General features: G+C 34.6%; 1 protein-coding gene across 1 annotated transcript in view; it reads left to right on the top strand.

The window, feature by feature from the left end:
* LOC145664497 (HUWE1-associated protein modifying stress responses) overlaps positions 1 to 21085 on the top strand; it is a 63820-nt gene that overhangs the window by 23384 nt on the left and 19351 nt on the right. The window contains exon 3 of the mRNA XM_081731218.1: positions 19155 to 19326. Coding sequence (XP_081587344.1) covers positions 19155 to 19326 — 172 coding nt within the window. The remainder of the gene's footprint in view (positions 1 to 19154; positions 19327 to 21085) is intronic.

Here is a 21085-nt window from a genome sequence, read left to right as displayed (position 1 = left end):
AAGGCCTAAACGAGAAAAGGTGAACCAGGTCCATCACAACCAAAACGAGATATTCACTGTGCAAAGGTTATGCTGTGCATATGGTGGGATATGAAAGGTGTGGTGTACTATGAGCTGCTGTAACCGGGTGAAACTATGAATGGAGAACATTATCGACGACAATTAATGCGTTTGAAGCAAGCTCTGGCCAGAACACGACCAGAATGGGAGAACAGACATGATAAACTTATTGTTCAACATGATAACGCTCGCCCACATGTCGCAAAACCGGTCAAAACCTATTTAGAAAATGTCGGATGGGAAGTTTTACCCCACCCGCCGTATTCACCAGACGTTGCTCCTTCGGACTACTACTTGTTCGATTGCATGAACAACGATTTGATTGGACAGCGGTTTACTTCTTCAGAAGATATCGAAACATGGGTCTCTGACTGGATCGCTTCCAAGGATGAGGACTTCTTTCGCCACGGAATCCGTACATTGCCTGACAGATGGGCGAAAGTGGTGGCTAGCGATGGACAGTATTTTTCTTAAGGTATTTATGTATTTTGTGTTTGTACTACAGCTTCAATGTGTGCGTACCAACCGCACGAATTAATTCCTAGACCAAATATATATATATATATATATATATATATATATATATATATATATATATATATATATATACAAGCGATTTTGTATTGGTATTTACGACATTTTATTAAAATTGGAAATGTAGGTGTGTGTAGGGAATTGCTATGTATGCATTTATGAAATACAGTTTAATCATTCACGAATATTAACTCGTACAGGTGTAAAGATTGACCTTGACGGCCAAAATTTTGAAACAGCATGATGTCCTTTTTTTTTTTTCCTACTCCACTTCTTTCGATATGTCAGAAGACCAATCACTTCTGAAGGCTGTTTTCTAATTTTTTTTTTTTTCTGACTTCCTTTGGATGTTAAACTAAGCTTGAAGTTAGTGGGTGAGAACTTAAAACATTACTAAGGGGGATCGGTGAAAGCTGTATAGAGAAAGGGAAAGAGGTGTATATAGTGGGGTAGAACACAAATTATTTCACATTTGGCTACTAACATGCCATTTGGAATATGGTTAATGTATGAATACCTGAACATAAAAGCCCGAGATACGAATTTTTCTACTTCTCGTACCTGCTGTATGACGGCCTCAAAATGGCTGTCAAAAACAGTACAAAAAATTAATGAAGTGATTATTTTTAGAATATGAATTCCAGCGTATTTTCTTTTCATGTAACTCACAATGAGATGTTAACATAATTCCTTACGAAATGTGTGACAATGACACAGATTCTCACACAATCACCTATAAAATCCAGTATGGCGACCAATATAGCTACCTGATTATAAAAATATGAGCTCAAAACATAGCAAGCTCACGACCTAAGCAAATTACAATATGTGCTGCAGAACTAATTAGTTTTCTCAAATAGATCTAATAATTTTGTACGATTGTTACTTGAAGGACCAAATGTAAATAATGATGTATTACAAGAAGAAAAACCAGAAATTGCAGCACTTTCGACAGCTCAGCTTATTAGATTCAATAGTGTTAAGTGCATAACTCCTCTGCCATTATATCTTGGGCTTATGCTCCAGGAAAAAGAACACTGTTCAGATTTATGTAAACTAGGTTTGTCAGTATCATATGACACAATACATTGTTTCCGCAACTGTTACAAATAGTACATGTCAAAAATCTCTCGAAGCGCCCTTCTGTTTTCTGGAAAGGCGTTTTCGTCACTGCAGTAACAGTCCATCGTCAACAACTACATCGTCTTCTTTCCATGGATCCAGTATAACTATCATACAGCATCCAGTATTGAAAGATCAAGAGAACTGTTTCTTTCATGGTTGGGAGCTCTTGAATTATCACATAATAGAAATCAAGATACGATTGTAATGCTGTTTCATTTGCTTCGTTTCACGGGAAGAATAATTCCACTATCAAGAAAAGGTGTCACTCTACATTACTTCCACTTTTGAAAGAAAAAATAACATCTCCAGCAGTGATAAGTCACTTATTGGACATTGTTATTAAGGCAGCATATAAATTAAATGAAGATCAAACATTCGTTATCACTGCTGATCAACTTGTATATATGTAATAGGAAAACCACTGCAGTGGCGATATTCAGAAAAATAGGCGAACAGAAGGTTGTGATTATGATGGCATCTCTACACATTGAAATGATGGTACTCAAAAGTCTTCGAAAATTTTTGAGTAAAGTGGTTGGACTGAAGTACTGATAATGCAAGCTGTGGTGTTGCAAAGTCATCTGTCAGGAGGTCATGTTAAGAGACCAAGATATGCTCAAGAATTTACCCTTTGTGCCTTGTTTTGTTTTCAAAAGAAAGCATACCGGAATTATTGCGGTACAACTTCTGAAGATACAACAAAATACATTAAATCTTGGATCAAAGAAAGAGCTGCTGAGACGGAAATGTTTCGATATTAGAATATGGTTATGGAACTAGAATTACTTCTCTTACAACTCGTGTTCAGTATCCGTGAATCTAATTGTACAGTCAAACCTTTGAACAACTTGTCTCCGTGGATTTTTGCTCTAGGTGCAATTCATTATTCCAGATGGTTGCGTGTTTTCATGAATATATTACAAGAAATTCCAGTAAGACATGTAGATGTCCATAGTACGTTTCTACCTGGTCCCTTTACCAGTTCTAGGATGATTACCATTTTCAGCAATATCAGATTACCAATTTCATGAACAGTATAATAAGTTTGTAAAAGGATCTGGAGCTATTAATATTCTTGATGATGAAAGTACCTTACTGCAGTGAATGGTGGCAGGCCCTTACATAACTCAAATGATATTAGAATTTGAGGATATAGTTCGGTTGAGTACTTGAGTACACGCTTCACAGGATCAACATCATGAAGATACAATTTCATTCAACAAAAAATTCCATAATAATGTGAAGGAAGTGATATCAGTTTGAGACTAATGGGAATCCTTTTGATGAAGACGAACCAGTTACTGTAAGGGCTACAAAAGTGCTTAAGAGTGACGATGCAGTAAAACCTGTGAAGTTCATGAAGTAGGTATCAAACAGTATAATAATTATATTTTATACTGTCTTATACAATGTCAGGTTTCAATCCACGAAATTATACCTAGAAATAATATTTTCAGGTAATAATATGAAATAGAAAAAAACAATACATTTTTGGTATAGCATGGAAGGGAAAATCAAGAGGAAAGAGCAAAATCAAAAATTTACAGGCTGATTCAAGTTTATTTTGCAGAATGTATGTGGCTTGTCAAAACAGAAAAGGTGATGTAACTTCATTTTTCTCACACGAAAATCAAGCGTATCCACCATCCGTTTGAGAATGGAATACTTAGGAAGGCAAGAAACAAATCAGATATATTGAAATGTATCTTAGGTGAATGAGATTATTCCACGTCAATAGAAGGAACAGGCAATGACTTGGATACTACTGCATACATCATCGATGGGCCAGCTACGGTTCACACATTGAAACCAGATTTTACAGATTATGTTGAAAACGTTTTCAGGAAGCACTTCTATCATCTTTTTAGCAATGTTGATAGAGTTGATGTTGTGTTCGATCGGTATTTTAAGGTTAGTTTGAAAAATGATACACGAGAATTCCGTGGAAATGGAAATAATACTTACATTACGGTAACTATGTTCACAATCATTCCCAAAAAAGTTTCAACAAATTCCTGCTTCTTTTTCACCTGTTGGCAGAACTTGCGAAATGTGAATTTGAGGAAAAGCAGCTTCTGTGTAACCATGATGAATTTGTTAAAACAGGATCAAAAGACATTGATGTGATATAATTCACTGCTCTCATGAAGAAGCTGATACGCAACAACTTCACACAAAGCATGCTGCAAACAATGGGCATTCAAAAATAATTATAAGAACTATTTATACTCCGATGTAATTGCTTTATTCATTTCAGCTTTTGGAAAAAAATCAGAACATATCAGAACTCTAGACTGAGTATGGCATAGGAAAAAAAAAACAATTTCTTTCCATTCATGAGTTCTGTGACAAGTTGGCCACCGCTTTACAAATAATCCTGCCGGATTTCACTCATTTACAGGATGTGACACAGTACCAAGCTTTTGCGGCATTAGAAAACAAAAAGCCTGGGAGATGCATGGATGTGTTTTAGAGATGTTACCACTACATTTGATCAGTTGCGTATGAATGAAACATCCCTAGAGGATCGTATGTTACATTTGATAGTAAGGTTTGTTACTCTTACGTATGATCGCTGCTCTACTCTTACAAGTGTCAATGAGTGCAGATGAGTGTTATTCACTAAAAGGAATTGTGCAATTGAAAATATTCCTCCTACACAAGATGCTCTTAAACAACATTGTAAACGAGCAGCACTTCAATGTCAAATATGGAATAAATGTTTACTGTCACAACATCAGCTACAACAACCTGTAGAATGGAGGTGGAGAAGAAATTAAGACAATAGATACAAGCCAATATGTATATATCTCGTGATTCTTAAGAACTTGTTTCCTGCCACTGTCGTAAGCTATGTGTATCTTGTGAATGTAGTCAGAAACAATATTAAGTATACGTTTGAGGTATAAGAAATGACAGCTCCAACCTATACATAATATTGTTTCTGAGTGTAGAGGAACAATTTATCGTGCTCACTGCTGTGTTTCTCTGTAGGCCAGTGCTTAGATAATGACGTTTAATACCAAATGCTGATGTGGTAAATGTTTAGCCTCATGTTAGTATGATATCAAAGTTTCTTGGGGCCCCTGGTTCGATCCCAGCTCGCGCCGTGTGGAATTTGTGGTGGACAGACACCGTGCTCGTGGGTTTTCTCGGGGTTCTCCCGTTTCTTCCCACTTTCTTCATTCCACCATTTCACTCATCTCTCATCATCACCGTCTCCTTTAACCTAACCGGCATAACCGTGGGACGTAAAACTTAGATTTCATTTCATTTCATTTTCAGTATATATAAATATATACATGTTACATAATAGAATTGAGGATGATGCTTCATAAAATGAAAAGTAACTAATAGGATATTTCAAAGTATTTCAGAAGATTTTTTTTTAAAATTGTAGTATTAATATATTTCTATGTATACTTCTGTTGATTAGTCTCATATGCAGTAGTAGGAAATGTTTTGATGCAGCGTGGTCACCTCGTCATATTTTTCCAACCTCCATTGACTTCATAATATATCTATATGTACTAATGCATTGAATTTTGACATTAATGGGCCACATTGATGTGAAGGAAGGTTCTTGAGAAGGGCGGATTAGAGATTTTCTTGAGTTGGATGTAGGTCTGAAAAACAGATTACGGAACTTTTTTATATTTTCCCCCTAAACGTAGCCTACATTCTGAGAATCAATTTATCATATTTATCACACATTGCTAAATTTTATCAATGATTCATTAGATAATCATTCTAAAGATAAATAAATTTGTCCGGAAACAAGTCGAAGCTTCCTCTGAGATAAATAATATTGTAAAAAAAAGTATAAAATATTTTCCTTGGGAGTGCCTCACGAGCATAATTCCTGTATCCGCCACTGATTTAAATTAAACTTTATCTTTACACCGAATATATTTATACTTCATTATTTATTTGAAAACAAAAATGCTGATTTTCACGTCTTTAGTTATCGCTTTATTTATTATTAGAGATGCAAAAAAGCCGGCTTTTTTGAATCGATGCTTTTTTGCACATAAAAAGCCGGCTTTTTTGGGGGAAAACGAGAATTTTGGAAATTTTGGCTTTTTTCATTTTCATGATTTTTCTGTTTAAATAGCTTTCTTATGGTATACTCTAAAGTTAAATAAGATTCCATGACCTGAATGCCATATTTCGCTCTGGAATTCACTATCATGATGGATGGAGCACAGGGTTTATTAATTAAAGTAAACATAAAGTACGTAGTATTTGAGGGCAATTTTAGAAGATATTTAACTTTATTTTAACTTCTGAAATATCGACATTTTTCTTCTCCAGATCATTTCTTTTTAGTCATCCGTGTTTCACTTCTTAGAGCTTAGTACTCTAGCTTCTAGCACATAATTAAACTTATGTTTTTCAATATATCCATCAAAACGTACGTTTTTCAACATGTCTTGTCAGAGCGTACTTCCACATTTCCGTTATACTGTAGCTGTGCAATGATTTAACAATAATCTTCCGGACACAACCTTGAATACCATTTGATAGAAATAATCAGTATCGGATTTAGAAAAATATTTGGGAGGGGTTTTTCTGAATAATGTTTGTTTTTTCTAAAAAATCCCAACTTTTATTTAAGAGGAGCTTAAGTTTATCAGTACAGGCATAACAAATATTTCGTTTCGTTTGTATATTGAGCTATAATCTTCCAGATACAACCTTGAAGACCATTTTATACTGATAATCAGTGGCGGATGTAGAAAAGTATTTTGGAAGGGGCTTTTCTTATTAATGCTTAGTTTTTCTAAAAATTCCAATTTTTTGTTTTATTTGAGGACAGCATGAAGTTTATGATTAAAGGCAAAACTAATATTTAGTTTGTTGTAGAAATTCCCTAATTTCGGGGTAAAGGCTTCAATCCGAAAGACATCCCCACCCTAATCCTCTTCGCAAACCCATCACTGCTGGTAATTAATAACAAAGATTTAAAAACGATTAGAAAGTAAGTCGGCCAGGACTCACAGTACACGCACTATCTCTACATTCACAGATGGAATTAAGAAAAACTTTTGTCAAAATTGTCGAATGTGGGGTTGAATCCCGGACTTCACGATAGAAGCGCGAAAGCTACCCACTCATTCATGTTTGTTGTGCAGTTGTGCTTAACTTAAATGTATTCTCTCTCTCTCTTTCTCTGTGGCCACAAAAGCTCTCCATTGACTTCTGTCCTTATCCAATTCAATCCAGTTTCTACTCTGTATTCCTATTTCTGCTAGATCCATCTTAATATTCTCCTCCCATCTGGGCGTAGGTTTTTCTACTGGACGTTTCCCGATTGGATTTCCAGTTAAAACTTTAAAAGCGTTCCTACTTTCTTCCATCCTGGCTACATGACCTGCTTACCTGAGCCTCCTAGACTTGATGACTCTAACGATGTTTGGTAAACCGTATAAATTATGTAGTTCCTCCTTATAAAGTTTCCGCCATTCCCCATTCCCGTTCCTCTTGGGTCCAAATATTCGTCTCAGAATTTTATTCTCAAATAATTTCAGTCTGCATTCTTCCCTCAGCGTAAGCGACCATGTTTCACAACCATAAAGCATAACAGGTATGATTATCATTTCATATGTTTTAAGCTTTAAATTCCTTGACAGAATTCGCGACGACAAAATATTTTGAACCGAATAATAACAAGAATTTCCTTAAGTAGAAGCTTTGCTTTGTTATAATTAAATATAAACTAATTATTTGCTGAGCAAAACTATATATTTTCGTTAAAATTCAACACTTGTTACAGTTTCGCCAACTAACTCTTAGGCTTCATCAGACACTATCTTCCAAAGATCTTCCAAAGTCTGATGAAGCCAAAGAGTTAGTTGGCGAAACTGTAACAAGTGTTGAATTTTAACGAAAATATATAGTTTTGCTCAGCAAATAATTAGTTTATAATTAAGAATTTCCTGATTTTAGTCGACATTTAATTTCTTTGTGGGTATGATTTTGGTCTGGTAATACTGATCCAAGATATTTGAAAGTATCCACTGTGTCGAAAGTATTAATTGATATTTTAAAGCATTTATTATTTGCCGTAACTTCCTTGTAAACTTCCTTGTATTTAGATTTCTCTGCATTTACTCATGTCACTGCAAGCGTTTAATACGGCCTCTGCATTTCTTTCGATCGTTCTATCAGATTTACATCATCAGCATACACCATAACCTGGTGAATACCATTCAACTCTAGGCCCTGGTTCCTATCTTTGATTTTTCTTATAGCGTACTCCGGAACAAAGCTGAATAATAACGGCGATAACGCATATCCTTGTTTCAGGCCAATCTCGACATGGAAGCTCGCATTTTTCACCCGGACTTTACTCTGGACTTCATTTAAACACTTAATAAATCTAGCTTTTTCGGTATCCCAAATTCTGTAAGAATGTTGTACAATCCGCGGCAAAAAACCTGCAACATGCGCCTATAAGTTTATTGTGAAATGACCAAGTCTTTTGCTCGAAAATAAGTGTGTACGGGAGGAGGCCGAGGTTTATCCTGGCGTGATTCGTTCCACTTAGACGTTATGTTCATTCCCTGTGCTGTTAGGCGTAGTTTCACAATAAACTTACGTCCTCATGTTGCAGGTTTTTTGCCGCGGATTGTACAGTGTTTCCCTCCTTACCGAGTTGTAAGCCTTTCTAAAATCAATAAACAGTTGATGTACTGGATAATATATACCCATTTCTTTTCGAGTACTTGTCGAATGGTAAATATCTGGTCGATTTCGACTAAATTCACACTGATAATCTCCAATAATTTCATCTGCGTATGGGGTCAATCTTATTAATAGAATGTTAAGAGAAATGCCTCGATAATTATTACAATCAAATTTGTCGTCTTTCTTGTGAATTGGAATAGTGATTGATTCTTCCACTCTTTTTAAATGTATTCCATAGTTTTTTCTTTTTTATATAAAAAAGTGTCGTAACTATATGTTGAATTTTCTTGTTAAAAATTCAGAAACCTTCAGCATTGGGTAAACCGTGATGGTGGTTATATATTCTACAGCCTAGGAAACCATACGCTCAGATGAACCGTCTATTACGTATATGATCCATGAACAGAAAATTCGATACTTTCCCGATTCTGAACAAGCTTAAGGAGCAGTCAATGAATTACAGAATTTGGAGCTTTACCGATTTTTCAAATCCGAAGCACCTGATAGGTGGTAACATAATATTACGTATGTGACCAATCAGTGAAAAATTTGTTCGAAATATTCATACAATTTATATGAAAGTTAAAACTTAACTGAAAAATTTCAAGAATGTACAGAACCACCCGAAACGAAGCTCTTGATGTGCAGATTTCTCTCATGTTTTTCTTTATTTTGCTTCGAAAAGAGGGTGTGTGATATTTTGAAGTAAAAATACTACATACAATTTTGCTAGTTATTTGTGTATCATTTTTTAAAGTACTTATGGTATATAATAGGTTAAAATATTATTATATATATTGGTTAATCATTTGGAATTTATAATGTAAATATGTTAAGAATTTTAAAAAACTCTTTCTGAAATTCATGGTTTATTTTCGAGGTTTCATATTATGATCTGCATCAACCACTATTTAAATGTTTTTTATTTTGTTGTTGTTGTTGTAAAGCGAAACAAAGTCTGCTTTATCAGTTTAAAGCAAAATTTTCAAAAAAGCCCAAAATTTCCCAAGCAAAAAAGCGAAGCAGAAAAAACTGAGTTTTTTTCCAAAACAGCCGGTTTTTTTTCCAAGCCCTTGCATCTCTATTTATTATTTTACAGTTTTGTGATGTCATCACTTGATATATGGCCGGAAAAATTTGTGTACCGGATGTTTTAGGTTCCAAGATTCATATACTAACTGCATGTCAAATAGAATGTTGGCAGCCGCTCCTGAAATATTTTTTCATTTTCTTGACGGACGAATTCTACCCCACTAATATTGTATTTATTGATCTAGAAAAGGCTTTTGACCTTGTGAATTGAGAATTGCTGTTGGAAGTCCTAAAGAAGGGCTGGAATGGATAGATTGAAGACTCATAATAAACTTATATGAACCAACAAGTAAGTGTTAGAATAGGGGAGGAAATGATGAGGAGAGCGCAATAAAAAGGGGAGTTCGACAGAAATGCTGTCTCTCGCCAGCATTATTTAATATATACCTAGAAGAGATAGTGAAAAAGAGCCTACATAATCAAGACGACATTTCAGTAGGAGGTAGAATGCTTAAGTATATACAGTATAAAGATTTGGCATTTGTTGCGGAATCTGAAGAGAAAATCAATAGATGTTAGAAACCTTGGGGAAGGGCTGTGAAGAATATGGGATGTAAGTAATTGTTAGAAAACAAAGAAGTAGGAGGGGAGAAAGTAGAACAAGTGACTAGTTTTCGATACCTGGGTAGTATTATTAGTGATATGAAGGGCGAACGTGAAATTATAACAAGGATAGAAATGGCGAAAGAAGCGTGTAGGAGGAAGAAGAGTGTGTTGTGTGGAATCTTGAATAAAGAGCTGAGAAAAAGACTCATAAATTGCTGCATGGAGTACTGTAGTGAATGGGGGCGGGGGGATATCACGCAAAATAATTGAAAAACGAATTAAAAGATTTCGTTGGCTAGATCGAGCGGAAAACTAATGAGAGGGTGTTAGAAATGGCGGGTAAGAAAAGAATAATGTAATATATTATTGAGAAGAGGAATTTTTTGGGACATTACCTAAGAAGGAACTATATCATGAAGGATGAGCTAGAGGGTATGACGGAGGAAAGAAAGGGAGGGGCAAAGGAGGCTACAATTGAAATGAAAACACACAAATTGTACGTGAAGACGAAGAGGTTATCGGAAGACCATGGAGCATGGCAGCTTCTCGGTTGCGGCAAGTGACCTGCCAATAATAGCAGAATACCTATTATGATGATGACGAAAACCCGGGTGATTAAAAAAATCTGATAAATATTTTTTGTATCGCTTCATTGGTAGAGCCAAACCTGTAAATTTTATTTGAATTGCTTCACATGAATTTAAAAAGTGAATTTAGAAACTATGGAGAAACAGTTTTTTACTATCGATTTAGCGTCCCAAGAATAGGTTCCACATCCTCTGTTAACCGTTTATTCAAACCGAAAGTGGTAGAAATTAACCACTTCCGGTTTGTATATCGCCATCGAAAAAAAGCTGTAATAGGTATTATAGCTAGAAGCAGTTTTTTGCAGTCGGTTTCGACTTTGAGAGAACATGTCATTACCATAAGCCAGGATTGGCTGGTTTAGACCAGCTGGTTAAAAAAAAAAAAAAAAAAAAAAAAAGAACGTTTAAACCTGAAAAATGTTCATAAAAGTGTTACTATTCGTAAAATCTTGATGAACACACATTTGTGGGTTATCACGTTTCACTCCCGTATTTTATTCGTATTATATTTAGACCTAAATTCCCCATTCATTACTCAAAAAGATTATATTACAAAAGCAACATTTTTTTTTTTAAGTTTATGAATGTTTCTTTTGTGATTTTTTTAATAGTTTGTTGTTATTATTATGCAATTGCAAAGGAAAATTCTAAATATTTTTTCGTTTCAATAATGTTTACTATTGATAAAATACATTGAAATGTAATACTTTTTTGAGAGAGGGTTCATACAAACCCCAGGAGAGGCATTTATTGAAATCAGAAGTATCTTTGGTATCTATGTATAAATGGGTCAGAGCCAAAGTGGACGGAAATAATTTGTATCTTTATTCACTTTTCTTACTAATATGCAAAGTAAGTCGTTGTATTTCTTTAACTTGGACTAAATTAGTTCTTCTGTACTCTGCAGTACTTTGAAATGGTCCATATGTAATTCTATATCCTGACGCCCAGACGGAATCGCAACATGAAGCACGAGAAATCTTAAATGCTGTCCAATTGCATAACATAAGGCAATTCTGCTATTGTTCGTCTGATGGAAGCAAAATTTGAACTGTAGAAATTATCTTACAAAAGGTTTCAACTCAGCAAAGCTCGAGATGTCCGCAGGAACGAACGGGCAAATGTAATTTTTTGTAGAGCCGGCTCTACGCGGGGTGTCAGAAGGGTATAATGGTTTCACCTGTGCAATTGTTTTATCTTTTTATCCTTCTAAAATTATATTAACAAGTATGTAAAGATCTGTACAACGTATTTTTATCAGGAGTCCTTCGTGAGTGAGTCAGCAGACGTATCGCATTTGTGACAAATTAGTCCCGGTTTCGAGTTGAAATGATGGACAATTTCTCTTGGATGCAAGCCGAGAAGTGGTTTGGATTCCGCTTTAAGCTTATGTGACTCCTTCTAGCATAACCCGGTTGTTGCATAATAACACCAAGGCGAAACAAACTTATTTCTGTCCTATGTGATATAGATACATAGAGGAAATTATTTAAACAAACAAACAAAAAAGATTTAAACCAAAAACCGGGCTTTTTGGTTTTTTCAATAAAAACTATGGTTTTTGCCAACCCAGCCATAAGCAATACTTTATTATCAAAACCGGAAGTGATTGATTTAGTAGTACTTTGTTTCAATACTGATTTCCATTGTGCAAAAAGGGAAAAAGATATCCAGAAACGGTATTTTTGCAATCGATTCAGCATCCCAACAACAGGTTTCATATCCTCCGTTAACCTTCTGTTCAAACCAAAAATGGTAAAAATCAACCGTTTCTAGCTTCAGCGTTGGTCGCCATAGAACAAAAACGGTAATAACGAAAGCGGTTTTTTGCAATCGATTCAACGTCTCAAGAGATCATACCACGACCACTCGCAATATTCTAAAGAAATAGCCTCGACTTTTATCTATCTGTTAAAACCAGAAATAGTCAAAATTCACAATTTCCAGTTACAACACTGATCGCATAATGGATAAAACGGAAATAGATAGCAACTAAGTAATTGGCTTTTTGATATGGGTTCAATGTCCAAAGAACAGACTCTGTCTTTGATCTTATTCCTCTATTCAAGTAGTTATAGATGTACTACTTCAAGTTACAGTGCTAAATTCTCATAGTTTGGATGATCACCATAGTTTCACACTGTGGAACTAACCTCACTTGTTTATTCGTCATACTACGCATGGACAGATGCAAATAGTACAAAAGACAGTTCTTCACGAATTAAAGTACTAGAGCACAAGTTGCTTACATGTCACATGTAAGTAATCTCTTTGTTTCAAAATCGCTACACGTTACCACCTGAAAATGTTTTATTGCGCATACTTTTTGGGCATATGAAAATGTTTTCCAGATCTTATTTCGTCGCGGCTGCTGACAATGAATCATTTTAGTTCTTTTGCTAAAGGTCTACTGTTTCTGTTTACAATGTGTAAGTTTAGTGATATCCTTTTATATTTATATATATTGTAGCTTTATAAATATTTTTATTTTCGCGAAAGTCTAGCGGTACATATCAACTCATATTTAAAATGTGATACAAAAATTGGTATTAAATATCTGTTGTATTATAGTATCACCGTAGCCTTGACAGATTATTATTCTTTCCTTAAGGTTCATTCTAGGTCTGTGTTAGGTGTGTTATTTTTATTATGCACTGATACAGTCGCTCAGGTTGCTGAAATGTACATTTAGTTTTTCTTTAGAACTAATTTTTCACTAATGTGTATGTAGTTTCTGTACTCAGAAGCAAACTCTACATTTATTGTCATGGACGTTAAATGAGATGAGGTTCAGTGATCGTTCCTGTAATTTGATATCTTCCACATCATCACTAGTTTTATATATATATATATATATATATATATATATATATATATATATATATTGCGAAGTTTAGCCATATAGAAAGAAAAAAGTTACATTTAATTCTAAGCGTAAGTTTCTTTAATAATTATTTCGATACCTATACTTCGAATTTTGCTTTATTATAAAATTGCTCCTTGTACTTACAGTATGTTACGTTAGGTTTGGTAAGTGATAATCAATAAGACGTTCAAATACGGAACAGGACGTTTGGACGCAGAGGTTTAGGCGCGGCCCTGTAAGCGCGAGACACGGGTGCAAGGCCATATACCTGAATAGGTTAATCTACTTAAATGGGTTTTAATGTATTTCGTAACTAGAACCCGGACGTCTACACACTAAAAGCCTTGAATATAGGCATTAATATTGGAAACATAAACAAATAACTGCACAACCTAAATTTTTAAAAAAAGTCAAATTTGATCCCAATTTTCTTAAAAAAAAAAAAAAATCTTTAAAAACCAAATTTTCGTTGTTATGGTATGTCTTATGGTAAGCAGTCACAGAAAGTCTCAGGTACATTAAAGGCTTGGTTTAGTTCTAGTAATTTTTTTTATAACACAGACAGGAAAAAATATACGGGTCTATTTATTTTGTTTCTAGAATGATATATCCTAATTTCAGAAAAATCGAAGACCATGACTTGCAGTTTTTTTTTTTTTTTTTTTTTTTTTTTTTTAGCATGAATCTGTATTTGATTTAAATAAAATTTGTTGTAGCCATCCTGTGACACTCCAAAATAAAGTTCTGTGAGGTTACCTTTATATCATCTCTAACGTAAAGGAATAGGCATTTTGGATATTCATAACTTCATAGCTATTCCTAACATTGTATTACTGTTTATTACTATGTATTTGCAACAGAGACAATTGGAAAGGAAACAACAGTGAAATATAATATGATATTGAATAATTGGTTTTTGTCTTACGTTAAACTTACTATGACATTATCATTCCATGACGGAATTATGTAGCAAACTCCACAAGTATTCTACAGTGTCAACAGTTTCAAAAGTCTGTACAATACGGCGAATTGTTTCATCTGTTTGAATATATTTTCTTTTCTTGGAGACTCTTCTTCTCGGAAGCAGTGCCTCGTACACTGTCCCCCTTTCTTGTGTCATCCGTAGTGCATTATTAAAGCGTCAAATCGACGGATGGTGCATTTGAAGCTCCGATTGCATTCCGCGATGAGCTACTTCGGCGTGATGTTCATTCTTGACTATGGTCATTGAGAACTCTGCTATAGGGATTCCATATCCTTACCGGTATTGGAAATAATGCTGTTCTTCTTGTACCATGCGTTTTAATAATTTATTATAGAAGAAGAAAGTGCAAAAATGAAAATATGTATTGTACACATTTTAAGATAAATTCTATAATGTCTGACTTGAAAAATCAAGAAGGCTACACAGTGCAGTATGAATATATAGTCGCATCTTTAAAATAACTAAACATTAACGAAAAAGTACGTTTCTTTTACACAAATTACCTTTATTACGTATGTCTTATTTTATTGAAAAGAAATTTATTAAAAAGAAATTTATTAAAAAGGACTAAGCCACGTAGTGCGGAGTACGGATATCGCAACCCGGGTAGTCTAGAGTCTACTGCATTTCCTTCTTATTTGTTTTCAACTGATAGAGGCAAGTTGTGGGCGATGTCCAGAAACTTTGTTGTGGTCAAGATGTTATTTTTTAGTTTTTGCAAAATTATTTGTGAAAGTGTTTCGAAATTTCCAGTGTCTAAACGTCTGGACTCTAGTTATAAAATACACTATAACATATATAGGTAGGTAAACCTATTTGGATAAAAGGTTTTGCGCCCAAATGTCATGGAGCCGTCAAATATCTGGCAAACTTACCTGCTATTCAAAATTGAAAGTCAGATTAGTTTTTATAACGTAGTTACATTCAGTGTTGATCTTTTAGGGTGATACTGTTTATGTAATTTCTTGGATGATAACCTGAGGAACATATTGGATATTGCAAAAGGACGAATGTCGATTTAGAATTACAGACATGAAATTGCGAGGGTTGTTCACGCAATTTGCGACAAAACGAAATTACATATTTTCCTTTGCATTAGTGGGCAAGCTTTGTTCTCTGACGCTCGTACTTTGATAGCAAAGAAAGTGTGACAGCGGAGTTAGCGACTATTTTCGTCAGTAAAAGGATCTGAAGAGTTTTTTCTTAGGTTTTGAAGCAAATTGCATGTCGTGGGTATTATTGCTTTTGGATTGGACTGGAGACAGTTATCTCAAGTTTTTGGTTTATTCGTTAACAGTTTCTTCCTACTTCCCGTTGACATATTTTTAAAAATGTTATATCTATTGAATAATTGTGTTCAGCGTCATTGTTGTAACTCTTCCGTCTTTGAAGTGGTTTGCCCATTCGAAATAGCTTGTTTGGAGTTTCGGAAAATAACTGATAAGATAATGTAACAAAAATCGTGGTGACTGCATGTTGTTTACAGTTGGTAAACTTTCATAGCAGTGTATGGTTGAACCTAAATTTTTTAAATTCCTTTCTTACGAGTGCGTAGAAATGACAACGAACCAGTTTGATATGTAATGTTGGAATTACGTCCAACATTGTCTAGAGTTGGTATATAAGTTCTATGAATTAGTATCTTGTGTTTAAATTGTAATGTGGCGACCTTGCTCTTGGTGAAATTTTCCTTTACAAATAGAGAGTCGTTAAACGAGCATCGCTGCTTTTTAAATATTCATGGTATTTATGTATTCCGCAATTGAAATTTCTGCTCTTTTTATGTACCTGGCTTTTCTTTTTTCCTTTACATGTCATTGAAGTCCAGTTTTGTCACATTTTATTAAATAATAGTTTTTAAATTTTTAGGGAGATATTTTAATAAGCTTCATTGTTTTACTCAACAGTAAGTAATGAACAAGTAAATTAATTTACAAACGGCATTTTAAAAACAATTATTAATGATATCATAAAGTTAAGTTCATTAAATGTGTTGTTTACCAACAGCTTAGAGAAAGAAAAAATCTAGCAATGAAGGCAGTTCCGTTCTTCATTATAGAGTGGTGATAGTGTAACTACAGTAAATACTGGCGCGATCTGGAGATAATTATTAAAACTCCTGTTGTTTGGAGGTTCCTTTTAGTTTTGTAGATTATACTATTTAATTAGTATGGATCTCCAATTGAAAAGTTTATCGACTTGATCATAGATGTAATATAGAGAAGCTTCATAATACTACAGCAAAAGACAGCCAGCTCAATAGTAGGATAGCTGCTGGAAAGGGCATAGTTTGTTCGATAACGAGTCTTCTTTTCTCAGTTGGTATCTAATGAACTCGTGTCATTTCTGGTCCTCTTTGTAATCCTGGCTCCTAACAGCGGCAACGTAGACTTGTTTGAAATTAATATCCCAAAGGAAGTAAATTATAACTACATACACAAAAAAATATGTACCTGTATTATTCGTTTCAACTTCTAAATATTAAGGGGAAAATTGACATTCTGATAGAAATGGATCTGTTTAATTATGTATTGTGTGTGTCGTGAAAACATTACTAACACCAAAAAATAAAGTATAAATGAATTAAATAAAATTCTGAATTTAGATGTAACTGTCTTTCAATATACGAGGGTGGTAAATAAGGTACTGTGAGTACTGTAGACGAGAAGAGTCTAGAAATTTGTAGTTCGAAGTATTGTTGAGGTGTGAAGTACCAAAAGCAGCAGTTAAAGTAAAAGGTCTGTATGAGGTACCCCAAAGCATTTTTGTGAAATTCTTAACAGCGTTCCTGGATAAAAGTATCATAAAGATTACAGGAATCGTGTGGCAATGCCGTGCTTCCGTATTGGATGGCTGCACGATGAATCAAAGCGTTTCATTCAGGCTGGGAGGAGTGAGCATATGTCTCGAAATGGTTGTCCATCTTTTATTGGAGGTAATGCGAGAATTGTCACTGGACTGTAAGGAAAGTATTGGAAAAGGTTAAAGTTGTCTTTAGTCATCAAATTGTGTGCCACATCCTGAAGGAGAATGTACAACGCTCGTTACGTCCAGCTACGGTGGCCAAATTAAGATCCTAGGATATATACAATACTTGCCAGGCGTGAGCTCGTGTGATTTTGATTTGTTTTCCCTGGTTAAAGATATTCCACTCTTGTTACACGTTATAGGACAGTTCATCTCCGAAACGAGCAAAAACAATGTCATCAGTGTTATACGTCAGCTACCACGGATTTGGTAAACATTGTAGAACAACGCAAGAGATCATTTCGAAGACCTGTACACTCAATAACGTATCTATACTATGTTGCCAGTATTTTATTTACATTCAAAATTATTTCAGAAAATTTCAGTAAGAAACTTAATAGGATCTTTCTTTAATTTCTGATCATGATATTGCTGATACGAATAGTGACATTCTTGATGCCATTTAAATCTATGTTCAACTCCCATCTGCATGTCGGTGAGAAGGAGTGAAAAATAAAATATCTAAAATGATCGAAAATTGTGTCGAATCTACAGTTTTTAGGGCTGGCTTCTTAGAAATATAGTCGCAATCTCAAACTGGGTTTTTATCAGTCACATTGATTAAAGTTCGCATTCTATTGGGGTAGAGTGTTTCAAAATTTGTGCCAGAAGTAAAATATTTTAGGGATTATTATTATTACAGTTTCATTGAAATGCGTGTACTAAAGGGAAAGGGAATAAAAATATTTTCAATAAACCTAATCTCCCCATTACGAAAAACGGGCATTTTAGCTAGTAAATACATATAAAGAAATATTCTTAGGCCTAGCCTTGTGGCAGGAGTGGTCCAAATCGTTAATTACCCCACTAGCTAGGCCGCTATGTTCTCGAAATTTTATTCGGAGCCAAGGTAACTCAGTGATAAGGCGCTTACTTCAGGTGCGTGAGATTCCCGGTCAAGTAAGTTTGTAGTGGACAACCTCGTGTCCGTGAGTTTTCTTTGAGTACTTTCATTTCCTCCCACTTTCTCATTTCACCAGTTCTTCCATCATTCACTTGCCTTAATAATCTCTCGCTTAGCTTAAAGGGCATAGTCGTGGAACGTTAAACTGAAAGATTTCATTTCATTTTCAAAATTTTATTACTGCGTTTTGCTTTACATTTTTTATGTAAAATTGTGCATGCCAAATATAAACAGTTAATACATTAATTTGTTCTTTAATTATCTGAAACTAAAGTGAGATTTTTTTTAACTTAGTATATCCAAAATTTCTCGAGGATCGTAAAGTAGTTTTTGTTAAATGTTGTATGTAGTATATTTATAATGTGAAAGTATATAGTTCATACAACCCAAGTCCAAAATCTCATTTAGAAAAAAAAAGTAGTGTGATACAGCTTTATGGTACTAGTAATAGATTGTACTAATAAAAAAACTCAAAAATCTAGGTAGGTTTTCAGGTGAGGTTTTTCTTGTGGGGCCCATCCCGAAAAAAGGGGTTTTTCGGGCTAGATTTTCTTGGGCAAACCCTATTAATGTTTTCCTTGTGGACACTTGTGTAATGTAGAGTGTTAATTGTAATTTCTGTGCATGCTATATTTCGAGATTGTTTATTATTCTTTAGCGTTTTGGTTTAAAAAGTAAAGTGGGAAATATTTACTCAATTTTTCTTTGTTATAATTCATACATTCAATCGTATTGTAGAGTCGTCTGATTCTCTACGTCGTATGGGGGAAGCAGGTGTACAATGTGGTTACCAGAAAAGAACTCGTGAGATCCTTAACTGGGCTCAGAAGAAGAGGCGGCACATTCGGCGAGAAGATTTAATTTCATATTTGGCTGGAAAACCACCACCACCTCGACCTCACCATCATAGGTAAGATATATGTATTATATTGAGCACTAAGTTTATATAATGTGGCAATTTGCTCTTGTTACATAACGTTACTAGTTTCGTTGTACAAAGTGAAGTGGACCTACTTGAAAGAATTCTGCTGAAACTACGATTCATATAGTTAAGATAAAATTGATTTTTACGTAAGGTATACTAGTTTCAATTGATGGATAGATGAATTTGTACTTTAACATACCTTTTCACCATCGATATTAAATGAGACCTGGACCTTCAGCTTGATGTATGATCCGAGCCACTTGAGCTAAATGCACATAAGCTAACTGTATACTTACGAGAAAGATCTCATTTGATTTAATTTTCAGTACGTTATGTTAGCTTACCATTTCAAGTTTCTCTATGAAACACAGCGTTCCGAATCCATATGTGGTTCATCCTCAGGGTTAAAAGAAATGGCAAAAAGAGGGAGGAGCAACAACTATAGGAAGATTGAGGATTAATCGAGTCTTACCAGCATGGGCGGCGATTAGGGGGAGCAAAAGGGGCAGTTTGAAGTGATCCATTAATGTATATAGTTTAATTTGGAAATGTAAAGTTATTGTATGTATTACTGGTTCATAGAAAAAAATGATGCCATATAATTTGCCGTTGCGTGAGTACGTATTGGTTGTCTTCCTTTGGAGTTAAGAAAGCTGCAGGAATTGCATTTTAATTGCCATAGAAAATGGCCCAAAAATTAACCTATTGGAGTTCAACAATTTCAGCTTACTTTCATTTCTTCTTACAAGGGCTCGATGTGTTAGTTAGCAACTTTGAAACCAATTGAGAGAACATTTCGAAAAAAAAAGAAGTCTTTTACAAATTGTTCTTTAGTTGCAGAAAAATGACAGTTTCTAAAATGTCTTTTTTTCTTTCTAATAGTAAGGAATGTTGATTAAAAAGAGAGTAATAAAAAACAGTTTCTACGTGTTTCATTGTTTTGTAGTGTAATATACGAGTGAAGTGGTGTGTGTTTAAAAGTGCACGAGTGTATGTACAATTAAATTTAATAAATTCAAAAAAATTCTAGGTTGTAGGATTATTTTGTATAACTGCAGTGTGGAGTGATTCTAAGTATTGTTGAGTTTTGATGTATTCCAAGAAAGCGAAAACTGCACCTAATAGCAACGAACATGTATCAGTCGTAACATATGCTTGTATTATTTACTGTCTTTCTGAGCAATACCGTACATTTAAAAACATCTGTGGAATTAAAAATATAAGCTCTTCATTAATCCCTACTTTCAATGTAATTTTTGTAAACAAGCCTCATTATTCATTTCTGTGGTTAATATTATCATTTCTATTTATTTGTTGGGGGGCGCGGTGGCTCAGTGGTAGAGCGTTCACCTCTGGTGCTTGGGGTCCCGGGTTCGATCCCAGCCCCCGCCAAGTGAACTTTGTGGTGGACAAACACCGTGCTCGTGGGTTTTCTCGGGGTTCTCCCGTTTCCTCCCACTTTCTTCATTCCACCATTTCACTCATCTCTCATCATCACCGTCTCCTTTAGCCTAACCGGTATAACCGTGGGACGTAAAACTTAAAGATTTCATTTCATTTTTTCTATTTATTTGTTTTGCAAATTTGTTGTTAAATAATTTGATCACACAATATTTTCCAGACAGAATTTTAAAATATTCAGGAGCAAGGAATCAAATCTCTTACACCTTTTTTTTTTTTTTAAATTTTAAACTTATTTCGGAAAAAACAACACGCAAATGCCTAATTACAGTTTTCCATCATT

This window comes from Thermobia domestica, chromosome 11 (assembly GCF_964235325.1).
Source record: "Thermobia domestica chromosome 11, izTheDome1.hap1.1, whole genome shotgun sequence".
Lineage (NCBI taxonomy): Eukaryota > Metazoa > Arthropoda > Insecta > Zygentoma > Lepismatidae > Thermobia > Thermobia domestica.
This window is presented reverse-complemented; position numbering and strand designations above follow the sequence as displayed.